Here is a 13,185-nt window from a genome sequence, read left to right on the forward strand (position 1 = left end):
CAATTTTAAGCTGGAAAGAGTGGAAAAAAGAATGTGATTAGTGTCTGAAACGGAAACAACGCAGAAATCAACAAAGAAAAGGAATAAGCATTGAAGTACATCCTTGTAATTGGTTATGGCCAAAGTACTGTATGGTTTATGAAACACCGTTTGTATGTAGTTTTATGTTCCTTTTCATCTACTACTATATTCCACTAACTAGTGGATCTTTTGCGATTTAGGCTTGACCAGTTCGATAGTTTTGAGGAGCAGGCGATTGTCTGATCTTATTGCACAGCTTCAGGATATACTGAAGGGTGTAAATGAAGCTGATGTCTTGCCGGAGAAGTTTGATAGTGCAGTTATCAGAGCTCAGGTATTTCGTCTTGAGTTCAGTTAGGTTTAATACTTAATGATTCAAAGTTTGGTAGAGATACCATTCATCATCTCAGATACTGATGTTTTGTCACGGTCAATAGGTGACAAATGCTACAAGTTTCATTAGCTTCAGTTTGAATAGTGTTAATATTTGAGGGCTCAATCCGTATTGGCATCTACTTTAACCAAAAAGTATATTGTGTAAAAATTTGTTTATCATTCTTTTGAGCATAAATGGAGGTAAGGCTAGCCGACATTCACCTCTCCCAGACCCTGCGTAAAGCGGGAGACTTGTGCACTGGGTACGACCTTTATCTCCTCCTTTTCCTGTCAGATGGTGAGACCCAGATGATTGGGGGTGATTAGTAAAGGTCTTAATTATGATTCTTTTGAGCACTAGAAGTTGACGGTGAAGGTGCTAGGTTATTTTACTGGAATTTTTATAGTTTTGTATTTTGCTAGATGCATAAATCTTTGTATAAGTTTTGTTATTTTACTGGAATCATCGGGACTTTATTTCGATAGATATGCTCACGCATTTCATGTCAGCGCAGGGAGTTATGCTTCATATTTAGTTCCAGCTGCTGCTGTTGGTGCAATGGTATATTGTTACATGTGGTGGAAGGTACCTCTCTGAAAATTTGTCGTCGGAATCACACACACATCCTATTTAGTTCTGCACTTGTAAGGAATTGTATCAGCTGATCTACGGGTATATTGTGATATTGTACAGGGCAGGTCATTTTCTGATGTGATGTATGTAACAAGGTAGAATATGGCAAATGCTATTACAACTGTGTCGAAACAATTAGAGAATGTGCATGAAACATTGGCTGTAAGTCAGATTTTTTTGGCCACCGTGTGGTTGGCTTTTCCAGATGGTAATCCTTAATCACCCAAGGTATACTGACCCTCTTTTGCTTCTTTTTTCCACAATGCTTTTCTTATTTGCTTGTAACATGTTTAAACTTCGAAAAATACTTTAGGGCCTACAATTCTTTGCCGACAATGAAGAAAAGGAATGATCCCAACATCTTCCCAGGAGAAAAAGTTCCAGAAATAACAAGAAGAATACACCGGTCATATCCAGTTGGGATTTCTTTGACCCGAGACAAAATGGGCTCGGATTTATGATTTATTTGGTTTGTGTTCTTCATATGTGATTTATTTTATGAAGGGCCCCCTTCATAATTCATATTGATTCTTGCTGTAATTTCTGACTTATTTGTTCTCTGCTGACGGAGAATTACAGGGAGTCCGATTTGTGGTTGTCGTACATGTATAAAGTAAAGTCGAATGATCTTTGTAATAGTGATGGCATTGTTCAATTTACTGCATCAATGTGTTATAGAAAACATAAGCCTCAGTCCCCCGAATCTATGATCCACATCTCAAGGTCACGCGCGGATAAGCTCATGGCTGACAGGCCGAGAGCCCTTCGAGTGCTGCCACAATTTCACAAATCGGGTTGCACTCGACTCTACAAGGCTCTCCAACGCTTTATACATCTGTTTGCTTTGTAGACTTTAACTAAAAGGATCCAATCAACCAAGTTGTTAAACTACATGAACATCAAATATATATATACATATAGCATGTATGCATCCTGATAAGTTTCTGTATTAAATGCAGAAATCTGCATGAACCCTATTAGCTTGCATAAAAGATTAACATTTGTAGGATCCTCCGCTTGAGCGGCAGAACATAATTATTCCACAGCTTGAGCGGCAGAACTCAGGTATTCCACTGCTTGAGCGCCAGAAGCACTAACCTGATTTTGCAGCCATACTTTCTGTTATGATGGCGTCTTCTCTTCTCTTGTACACAAGTGCTTGTACGTTCAGGATTCACAATGGGGCTTATCCTTTCTTAATGAACACAAAGGTTATATACCGAGAAGAGGGACCAATCCACACCATTAATTTTGGTAACTGCCTCATCCCATTACCATGGCAGTTACCATTAGTTTTCGAATTGCAAACCAACTGCCTTATGGCTTAATTCAAACATATGGGGTCATATCATTTTTCCCTCCATTATGTATTATGTTTGTCTGGATACAAACCCTTACAAGTTCTAATGAGTTATAGCTCATTTACAAGTTAGCTTGCTGTCAGAGTTTTGATGAACTCACTGGAATTAAAATGTGATGAAATCACATGAATTCCAACATGCTTGTGCTAGCGAGGACCGCCCAACTAGGGCACTGCAGAGGGTTTTTAAGATGCCCGAAGTGCTTAGCTCTGATCGGACTTCAAACTAACGTAAAAGATTCAAGATTCACATAGTTTAACTCTAATAAACTCCGCTAGTGCAAAAGTGCAATCTCCAAAGAATTTGAGACTGGAAAATGAAACATGCAGAAAACTTGGCATATTGTTGCACAAATTCACAGCGTTATGCCAAAATCTCGAGGAAAGTTTCGAGGGCCACGGAATGGTGTTAGAAACTAACAAATCTATATAAAGTATGTGTATACGTAACGGCAGACTATCTGTGAAAGAAGGAAAGAAAAGCTTATACTTATAAAAATACAATACATAAATTCGTCCTCAAGTCGCACAACATTAAGAAACGGAATACAAAAACCATTGTTTTGCCAACAAATAACAGGTGAAACTGTCTGCGCATATTGAAGTTATGAACTGAGACTAGTCTTCAACAACTGCTAGCTCCCGCATTTGTGAATTATCGAGAAGAAAGCGCACATAACTCTATTGAGTTTTTTTCAGAGAGAACTAATATTGATATCTACTTGTTCTGTTCCAGCGGTGTACTGGTAGTAGTATCTTTGCAGAAGGTGCCATCCAAACCAAGGAGTTCCTCAAGGCAGATATTGTTCATGGCAGGAATTTCCATTGGGGATGTTTCCTGGCCGACGAGCACACAGCTCCCCTGGAGGTTGGCGCCGGTTGAGGGCTGCTGTCGGGCTTCTGCTTCGTTTCTAGGCGTTGTTGGGCAAGTCTCGTCGGGCAAGACTCGTCGGGCAAGGCTGAAAGAGAAGGACAACGTTAACTTTGAGAGGTGCCTTTGTGGGGCCTTAGGTATAGGCCTTGAGGCTCACAATCAAGGTTAACATTTAGGTGCTCAGGCGTGCCACTGCCATCTTTAGCATGGCAGATGTAAAATGGTTGTCGTTCTTTCATTGTATATATGTATGTATCCAAGAAACCGTGTTAGTTATAATAGGTGCCTTTGTGGGGCCTTAACTGTAGGCCTTGAGGCTTCCCATCAATAACTAAACCAGTGCTCGAACGCATCATATTTATTCTCGTGATTGTAGGAGTTTTCTAACTATTATATTTCTGATTACCCGAATCTAAGGAATAGAACGAACCCAAATTGGTGCCTTTGTGGGGCCTTAGGTGTAGGCCTTGAGGCTTCCCATCAGAGTTCATTCTTTACTTAGACTTTTGAGATCGCTGAATGGGATGAATCCAAATGGATGCCTTTGTGAGGCCTTAGGTGTAGGCCTTGAGGCTTCCCATTAGAGTCCATCCCATGCTTAAGCGTTCTATGATAATCATGATATAATAGAAAGAAAACTAGAAGGTAGGTCGATTACTTGCGCCCCAAGTAACTTCGGACTTCTCGTTTATCAAGGATTGTCGTGGATGGGTTAAGTCCACATAAAGTTCTTTTTTATGCCTTGAGGCCAAGGACTTTTAAACTAATCAGATTCATAGCCTGCGGGCTTAGGACTCGGATCTGATTTAAGCATTGAAGATATATTTAAATCGGATCCAAGTATTGAGAAAGCTTTGTCATCGTGATTTTGCTAGAAACAACTTGCATATAACTAAAAATATACAACATATTGCTAGACTTTAAAGAAAGAGAAGACAAAGACAGAGCAAAGCAGGTCGGGCAAGATTAAACCTTATCAATTAAGGCTGATCGTCTTGCAGGTCCCTGTCTTTGTGGTTCTGTCAAAGGTCTGAAAGCTTAGAGGTGGAAAGGGGAAAGGAGAATACAAAAAGGGTGAATCGATACTACAACAAGTTAGAACAAGGTAGCAGAGCTATTACAACGTTTAGGAGAAAAGATTATCCCGAGGGGGATGAAGGCTTGGGCTGACTATAGCTTCGTTTTGAAAGGCAAATCTGGCTTTTTGAGCAGAGTTTGTGCTTTTGTTTGTTTGTTTGAGTGTCCATAATCCTGTCTTCTCTTCCTCCTTTTATAGACAACTCGGTTTGGCTCCTGTAGCGACAACTTTGCCCGAATGCGGTCTGAGGGTGATGACTCATTAGCTTTATTACATGTACTGCCACCATAAAGTACTTTATGGGCTGTGCAGTCTGATCAGTCTACACCACTTGGTCCTTGGGTAGGTAAGCAAGTGGCCCTTTTTCCTGCTCCCTAAGTTTCATCCGGACCTTCTGTTGGGCCGACTCCACCTTTGGGCCTAAAGTTCAGTTTTAACCCAAACAGATATGTCCCCCCTTGTTTGTGGAGATACCTTGGACGTGACCTCAAGAATGTTGAGATTCAGCAACGGTGGAGAGCGGGTCTGTCTGAAGTTTTCTGGAAAGATAAGAGCCTACGACATTCACACAAACAAAAATTTGAAGATGGAAATTGTCAGTAAGGATTAAACGCAAAACATGGAATATACACTATATATATATATATATATCAAAGACACAAACTGGAAAGGAATCAAAACCAATCAAGCCTGCATATATAAACACACACACACACTCGCATATGTATATGTATATGTATATTATTATATACCTTAGCATCGTCAACTTCCAGTGTAATTTCTTTGAAGCAATCAAAACATTCAAGATAATCTCGCAGAGAAGAAAAGTGTTTAGATGAGCAGTCAAAGGCCGGTAGTTCAGTATCTGGAAGTGTGATTCTAGCCTCCCATAACTCTGGATCCAAAGAGCTAGACTTCAGAAAACCGCTCATAGATAAAGACATATTCCGAGTAATGATTGTCGCCTTCACATTATCTTTGCATCCATATAATTCAAAGTTTCTCAGATGCTTAGCTCCACTGATCAAGACATGTTTCAAGCTGTATCCTTCAACCAATTCCGAACTTGAAACAAATTTAAAAGATTCAAGATTTACAGCATCAAGTACTCCGATCTTCCACAAATCAGGGCAGAGCATAATTTCCAAGGATTTAAGACTGGATCTTGAGAAACAAAAATAGTTATAACCACATGACGTTAATGACGTTAATGACAAATACTCGATGGAAGGGCACTTGAATTTACGTTGGAAGAACATGTTGAGCACGACAACTTCACACTTTTAAGGGACAAACTTTTCAAGTACAGAAAGGTAGTAGATGGTATTGTTTTTCTAAAAGAAAAATATGGATCACACTCGACATTCTCCACATTACAGCTAGTTAGAGTTTTTGCAGCATTAGCAATGGTCTGCAAGTGAAAGTAATATTTCTTGTCCCGTTTACCTCCGGATGGAAGGTTGATATCCAACTCTTTCACCCCTCTCTCAACTGCAAAATTCAACCACTCATCGACCATGTTAGCGTCTTCGGAAGAGTACCTCATGTGAAGCCTGAATTTGTGTATGGAAATCTTGTCGCACTCACGGAACTGGTCTAAATACCTGTCGCAAGTGTTGATGAAGTTTCTTGGTCGATCATCAAGTTCGCCATCAAGGTTGTCCTCCACGAAATCTAATACACAGCCTAAAGACCTGAGGCCTTCCCACTGCTTGGAAAGAAAGCTCATGCGAGCCGCAGGGATAGTGGGGAGGAGTCGGAGGATTCCGTGGATAACACCTTCGGGTACGTGATGCCGCGGCCGCCCCATTGTTTCCACGTCGTCGGCGTTTTGGTCATCTGTGTTAGGGTTTTTGGTAGACATGATAGAAATCCAGCCGGATTTGTGAATGCCAGGTAAGGGTACCTGTGAAATGTAGACGTTCCATCCTATATGTAATTGCATTACTTGCTGAGCAAGTAATATGTCCCGAAATAATTGCATCACTTTCCGAGCAAGTAATATATTCTAAGCCCTCTTTTTCTTTGTCACGCACCCTCTCTCTCTCTTCCAATAAGCCCAAACCTCTAAACTTTGGGTCAAAGTAATTTTATTTCGGCCCGGCCCAACTTCGGCCCACCTGACCTTTTGTGCGTGCTAGCTAGGGCTCTCGATTCGATTCCAAAGCTAAGATTCGGGTCAAGTAATTTTATTTCCATCCTATATGTAAAAGTGAACAATTTTTCCATAAATAAATTAAAGTTACCAAACACTAAGAGAAACGACATCGTATCGCCAAAAAGGAATTTCAAGATTTTCTTCCTTGCGACTCACTGGAGCTGCAAACGAACAGTAACCGTGGAGTCTCAGTTTCGTTAAGAAAGATTAGTGTTGGTTGAAGAGGGTCCTTCATTGGCTTTGCGCTGGTATGCTTCTTACTACTCTGTCTCCGATCTTATCTTTCAACCATTCCATCTAATTTATTTATTTATTTTTAAATTTGTTTTGAATTTTTGTTTGTGTTTGGCTGCTAAGAATCACCGTTTCTACGAAACCTGGAGGATTTTCTGATTGTTTTTTTTTTCTCAACAACCGGACATAGATTGAGCATTCTTCCAATTCCAGATTCGATCAATTTATGATTATTCTGTTTTTTGGAAATCGAATTGTTCGCATATTCCAGTATATACGAATTACTATCAAATTTGAGGGATATGGTTTTCCTTTTTACACTTGTATTTGAAGGTTATGGTCATTTTTCGCAAGTTGGGTTGTCTATGGAATTGGGTGACGGTGGATTTCGTTTTATGATGATGAGATGAAAATTATAGTGCATTTTGTCTATTTTGTGTAAAAATTTTGGCACCAAAAAGAAATTATGGCACTGAGGAAGAAATTGTGCGAGATATCCAATTTCAATGGCAAAATTATGGACAACCTTGCATATATAATATTTTGTAATAGACTAATATTTTTTTAGACTCTTATTTTCGAGTGTAGATGTAGGACTTAAACGACAAATGTATTTTAATGTTTTGAAGTAATACTTATGTAGCAATATGTGGTATGTGCAAATTTAAGAAAAAATATATATTTTTCTTAACGGGTCATAACGGGTCGGATCACTTTACCCGTTGATGACCCTTTAAGATAACAGGTGTGACACAACATGACCTGTTAAGATAACAAGTGTTACACGAAAATAACACGAACATGACAAACACTGATCTGTTTGCCAGGCCTAACGATGGTGGCCGCAAGTCTTCTGGCCCCCCTGCTGTCGTGGCGAATCTCCTTTTTTTTAAATAAAAAAAAAGATTGGGAAGATAGTCTTTGTTGCTTTCCAAAATTTGTTTTGTTTTTTATCTCCTGAAAACTGGGCGGTGGAACCGAAAATTGTTTGCTTTATGGCACGTTTTTGTCCGATGAAACTTTGGTTTCGTGAAGTTTGAGTATGTTGTAAACCATCAAGTTTGTAAATAATCTATGAAACTTATAGAAGCAGTTGATTTTCGAGTTTGAGTATCTGATTCTACTTTGGTTGCAGAACAAGGGTAAGGGAGGAAAGAACAGGAAGAGAGGTAAGAACGAGGCTGATGACGAAAAGCGTGAGCTTGTGTTTAAGGAAGATGGACAGGAGTATGCCCAAGTGCTCCGAATGCTTGGCAACGGTCGGTGTGAAGCCATGTGTATAGATGGGACCAAGCGACTTTGTCACATCCGTGGTAAGATGCACAAGAAGGTTTGGATTGCAGCTGGCGATATCATTCTTGTCGGTCTTCGTGACTATCAGGAGTCAGGACGACAAAGCTGATGTGATCCTCAAGTACATGCCTGATGAGGCTAGGCTCCTCAAGGCATATGGAGAGCTTCCAGAGAATACACGTCTCAACGAGGGTATTGCTGGGGGTATTGATGATGAAGAAACAGAAGGCGGTGTTGATGACTATATTGAGTTTGAGGATGAAGATATCGATAAGATTTAGGTTTTCAGATCCAAACTTTACTTCCATATTATGTTTTACCGTTAATGATTGGCAGTTACTTGTCAATAGTATAAGCTAAACTTCGATTGGCAGTTGGTTTTGTATGGTTCTGTATTTCCAGATGGGAAGTTGGTTATGTTTAACATCTGTTTCTTTTTCGAATAACTGGTTTCGTCACGCTGGTTCTTCCCTTTTTTACGGCCTTCTTGTTGTTGACGATGTTTTACCTAATTCGTCGAGTATTTTTACTTCCGTTGGTCCCTCGGAGAAGACGAGGTTCTGTGAGTTGAATGGTTTTAACTCTCAGGTATCAAGCATCAGATTATATTAAAGGTCAAGTCCATTAGAATCCTCATACAAAGTGCATGGTAAATAGTAACAAGAATCTTATTTACTTAACAGAGATTCTAGTTGCGAATTATGTTCCTTAGAACGAAGAGTTTCTGCACTTGCTTCTCTCTGTTCGCTTTCTGTTGCGCTCTTCATCTTTATCGGCTTCCTTTGAACAATCCTTCTTGCTTACCTGTATCAATGTCGAAGCCAGTCATTGAATCAAACGCTGGAACTTGGTAATTTTGTTCTTCAAATGTCGATCCTCTTTTGACAAACTCAGTTCGGATCATAGCTCAAATAATGGACATGTCCTTACCTTGGGATACTCCTTCCCCCACTCATAGCTTGGCATTGATTTTTGCCTCGATAGGCTTCTTGTAGTCTTGAACCTGTTTTTAGTTGGAGTGAAGCCATCTCTCTGTATTGGTGTTACCGGAAAGTTATCAAATAGGACACCGACTTCATTAGATCCGCAGCTCTCTTTTTCTTCACCTGCCCCGTCGAACAGTCTCTTTCCCATGACAAATCTTTGGTTGCTGCTGTGAATTGGTTCAACCTGGTCGCTTATATGACTTTCCGCGGAGGAGATTTCAGTAGGGCGGGTTGCCATCCACCGTTCTAGCCAGCTCCAACCCATGTTCTGTTCTGTGCCATCAGATGTGGTGTGCCTTTTCTTTGAGCAGATCCTTAGCTTTAAACAAATAATACCAAGTTAAATAGTTTCCAAACCATACTAGAAGTCTTAGGACCTCTTTCAGGGCAAAATCTTGAGTGTAGTCGGTTATTTATCACTCTCTCTCTATCTCTCAGTCGCGTGATTTCTCTTATCATTTGCGTCGCGTGAGATAGAGATAGAGAGAGGTTGAATCATCGGTTCCACGATAGAATGAATTTCAGATGTACCTGTTGTGAAAAGGCGTAAGCGAGTGCTCTCTGACGCCTTGTTGTTGCTTCCATTCTGTTCTGCATTCTCATTTTTGATATGTTACTACTCACAGTGCTGTCATCCCAATCTTCCTGTAAATTTTAACGAATGTGGTTTTAGCATTACACAGTTGTAACTTGTAAGAATTGAATGGAAGAGTTGTTTGCGGTATACCTTCAGTTTTAGCGCCTGAGCTCGAGCTTTCTGTTGTGCCCGGTGGTGAGCAGCCGAATTTTCTCCTTGAATCGAGTAAACTTCCACAGAATTTCCTGTTTGAACTTCAACCGACGTGCCCAGAGATCCCCTACTTGGACTTTCCTGCTCACCATCCTTTGATTTAGTTCCCCCATTTCGACACCTAGTCTGATATCCAAGCATTCTAATGACTATTAGCAAGAACTTCCAGTGCAGTAACGCAAATTTTCACAAAGAAATAAATGAAGAACGATTTAGCATTTTCGATACAATTTTAAGATAACTTCGGTTTTCTCTCTAGCTTAAATTGTAACATAAACCTGCAGATCGCGGGTGTAGGCACATTGACTAGAGCCGATGTCGTCCTTTCAAAAGAAAATTGTAACGTAAATCCTACCAAAGATCTTTGAATACTTGTAATTTCTTTTGAATTAAAAACTTATTTTTCTGCAAGATGAGCAAATTGAAATAATCTGATAGTGTCGAATTACCCGAAAGCGTCTAAATGCTGACTGGATGATGGTTGCTGCATGCTCTTCAGACATTGTTTTGGAGACCGAAGACTCAGCCTTTGCCACTACCACATCTTCTGGCATCGGCTGCGTGACAGTTGCCTCGGAGCTCCTAACCGAACTAGAATCCTCGTCTGCAACGGCTAAAACTGAATTAAACTGCGTGGTGGCAGTAGCCACGGAGCTCTTGACTGATGCCGAATCATTCTCCGCCGTGACGGAATTATATTCATCCCCACATAGGTACCATCTAACAGAGCTCCATCTTTTCCTCTCTGTCACATTGCTCCTCACCTGATGCCATCAAACAAAAACACAGATCACATTAATACTTAGCACAGTTAGCAGGAGAGGGTTGCAGCATGTACGGCGGCAACTCACGTTGCTCTCGTACGTCCCGAAAGATCGGTGTCTCGAGAAAACACTCCTGACCAAACCTCCATTGATGCCCATCTCAACTGGGAAGCTCAAAGAAGATGCTCAAAAGAGTGTTGCCAATTACAACGAGACCATCCAGAGTAGCTGAGTTCTCCTACATAATATATGCTTCAGGAAATAGTTGATTAGTGCACTGAGATTCTCACTCAATTATACTACTAACTATGGTAAGATTCAGTGAAGAATTGTTTATAAAGAGAAGAAATAAACCGGGATTGTTATTAGCACTCCGAAAAAGTCATTCCAACATTCTCTTCCTCATTTTTTTTACGGACAAGGAATGCATGATTGACTTTTTTAGAGTTCTAATACGTCTCTTAGAAACTAGTACATTTAATTAGGAGAAAATTACTTGTTAAATGGGATTAAATTAGAAGATCTGCAGAGTAGAGAAGGCTTTAGAGCTGGATGGATCTGTAATTTAATCAGAAAAATAATAGAAGATGAAAAGTGGAAGATTAGATGATGAGGGGGGCATGGTGGCTTTGCTTTTTCATCCACTTTTTGCACATGGGTTCAGCACATTGGCCTCATATAAAGCTTACTTGCTATTAGGGCTATGTATTACTTTCTGGTTACTCTTCTGCTCTTTTTGTGAAGAAAAAAATTGGGTGTAATTATCTACGTTCATCTATCACACACAACATGTGACTTTAAACTATACTTAGGTGACATCTAATGTTAAAATCACATTGTCTTTAACATATTAATTTATCTCACTCATTATGTGACTTCTTATGTTCTCTAATTAAGAGAAACTTGAGTATATGGCCAGAGTTTTATCATTTTATTTCAGGTGACATCTAATGTAAGAATCACCTGCCTTTAACACATCACCTTCTCTCACTCATCACGTGGTTTCTTCTATTCCCTAGTGAAGAGAAACTTGAGTACGCCTAGAGTCTATCACCTTATCTCACTCGTTACATGATTTTGGATTACTCTATCTCACTCCTCACATGATTTATTATGTCTTCTAATAAATGAAAATTTAAATGTAAGTGAGTTCAACTCCACTATACTATTTCGCTCGTTACGTAACTTTAAAATATACCTTAAGATTAATATGTATTATTCACGTGACTTTGGTGGCTCACTGTAACTTAGGTGGTCTTTATTTTAATCCAAATGAAAATCATGCCGACAACTTTAGGCGCTGGTTGAGAGGCCAACATCCAAGAATGTGGTCGTACTATAATTTGCTGGATAGATAAGATGTGTTTAGAAAAGGTGAAATGCAACACCAATCTGTAGCAATTTAATTGCTTGGGGTGTTGCTGTGCTGAAAGTGGAAAATGACCATTGGCTTTTTCCCTTTCCTTTTTTTTTTGGGGAGATTAATGTTTGGGATTTTTAAGTAATTTAGATAGAGATGCTTATGATATTAGGACTAGGATGGGACAGTTTTTGACCTTTAAATCTTTACCATCAAGTTTTTCCGAGTAAATTATAGCAATAATTCTTCAATTAAAAATTTATTACCCTTGGTCATTCAACTCATCAAAACGTGCCACTATGATCATTTTTTTAACTCCGTTAAAACTTCTGTCAAAATGAGTTACATGTCATGCACGTGAGGCTAAATCAAAGGGCAAATATGGAAAATCAAATAAGAAAAATTGTATCAATTGTCCCTTAACTTTAATTCAACTGAAGAAATGGTCGTTCAACTTTAACTCAATTGAAGCAATGGTTCCTCAACTTTAACTCAATTGGAGAAATGGTCCCTCAACGTTAACTCAATTGTAGCAATGATTATTCTAACATAACTCATTTTGACTGAATTTTGACGGAGTTGACGAAAATGACCATAATTACACATTTTGATGAATTGAGGGACCAATGGTAATGGATTTTTAGTTGAGAGATCATTGCTTCAATTTGATTAAAGTTGAGGAACTATTGCTGCAATTTACTCTTTTATTTAGGTGTCTGTCTTCCCATTTTCATAAAAAAAAAAACCATTTGCATGTTACAACTTTATACCAAAATCAATACATGAGGAGATAAATAAAGAGGGACGGATGAAGAATACAGACAATAAAATAAGGAAGTATTTTTCGTAAAACCGATATGTGATCTATAAGGTCACTAGAATCATCAAGACTTGAACCATAGTTCGATAGTTGGGGTATTCTACCGACATAAGTAGTTTATGATGCGTTTGATGTAATTTTAACTGCGATGGTGAATCAATTTGAGAAGTCTGTTACTCTCCTTGATTAGAGCATCTATAGTGAAGACATGCAAATTTGAGAAATAAAAATCACATTTACATCTTATTTGCATCTCGGAGACATGAAACGTGAATGTAGATGTATATTTACATTTTTCTTTCTGTAACTCATTGCGCCCATCTTCTAAAGCATAGAAAAAGATGTATATTTACAATTTCGATGAAGATATATATTTATTTCATTGGAGAGTTTTCCAACTAACAAAACATGTAAATGCCAATTTGAAAGCATTCTGCA

General features: G+C 39.1%; 3 protein-coding genes across 4 annotated transcripts; 1 reads left to right on the forward strand and 2 right to left on the reverse strand.

Annotated features, from left to right (window-relative positions):
- Positions 1-5,549: 5,549 nt before the first annotated feature.
- On the reverse strand, positions 5,550-6,152 carry LOC103444625 (putative F-box protein At3g44060). The gene has a single exon (XM_029108754.2). The coding sequence runs from the start codon at positions 6,150-6,152 to the stop codon at positions 5,550-5,552; it is 603 nt and encodes a 200-aa protein (XP_028964587.2).
- Positions 6,153-7,535: 1,383 nt separating this feature from the next.
- LOC103425997 (eukaryotic translation initiation factor 1A) lies at positions 7,536-8,400 on the forward strand. Its single transcript, XM_070804332.1, is given in 3 exon segments — positions 7,536-7,601; positions 7,822-8,112; positions 8,114-8,400. Coding segments are annotated over 3 exon segments (552 nt in total). The 3' UTR covers positions 8,309-8,400.
- A 216-nt stretch (positions 8,401-8,616) lies between these two features.
- On the reverse strand, positions 8,617-11,219 carry LOC103425979 (protein IQ-DOMAIN 33-like). 2 transcript variants are annotated; one of them, XM_070804883.1, is made up of 7 exons: positions 11,064-11,219; positions 10,655-10,819; positions 10,253-10,567; positions 9,741-9,929; positions 9,545-9,658; positions 8,958-9,332; positions 8,617-8,831 (listed from the first exon to the last, which is right to left on the reverse strand). In XM_070804883.1, the coding sequence occupies exons 2-7, from the start codon at positions 10,724-10,726 to the stop codon at positions 8,736-8,738; spliced, it is 1,161 nt and encodes a 386-aa protein (XP_070660984.1). In that variant the 5' UTR covers positions 10,727-10,819; positions 11,064-11,219; the 3' UTR covers positions 8,617-8,735. The 2 variants fall into 2 exon arrangements, with proteins under 2 accessions (XP_070660984.1, XP_028963842.2); XM_029108009.2 differs by lacking the exon at positions 11,064-11,219 and having other exon boundaries at positions 10,655-11,062.
- Positions 11,220-13,185: the final 1,966 nt, after the last annotated feature.

This window comes from Malus domestica, chromosome 09 (genome assembly GCF_042453785.1).
Source record: "Malus domestica chromosome 09, GDT2T_hap1".
NCBI classification, from domain to species: Eukaryota; Viridiplantae; Streptophyta; class Magnoliopsida; order Rosales; family Rosaceae; genus Malus; species Malus domestica.

What these genes read in the sequence shown, in the direction of transcription:
- LOC103444625 (XM_029108754.2), bottom strand. Translation starts at nt 6,152, where the DNA reads ATGGGGCGGCCGCGGCATCACGTACCCGAAGGTGTTATCCACGGAATC.
- LOC103425979 (XM_070804883.1), bottom strand. Translation starts at nt 10,726, where the DNA reads ATGGGCATCAATGGAGGTTTGGTCAGGAGTGTTTTCTCGAGACACCGA. An exon ending in CTTACGCCTTTTCACAACAG is followed by an intron (nt 9,333 to 9,544) that starts GTACATCTGAAA and finishes ATTTGTTTAAAG; the next exon opens with CTAAGGATCTGCTCAAAGAA. An exon ending in GGGGGAAGGAGTATCCCAAG is followed by an intron (nt 8,832 to 8,957) that starts GTAAGGACATGT and finishes ACATTGATACAG; the next exon opens with GTAAGCAAGAAGGATTGTTC.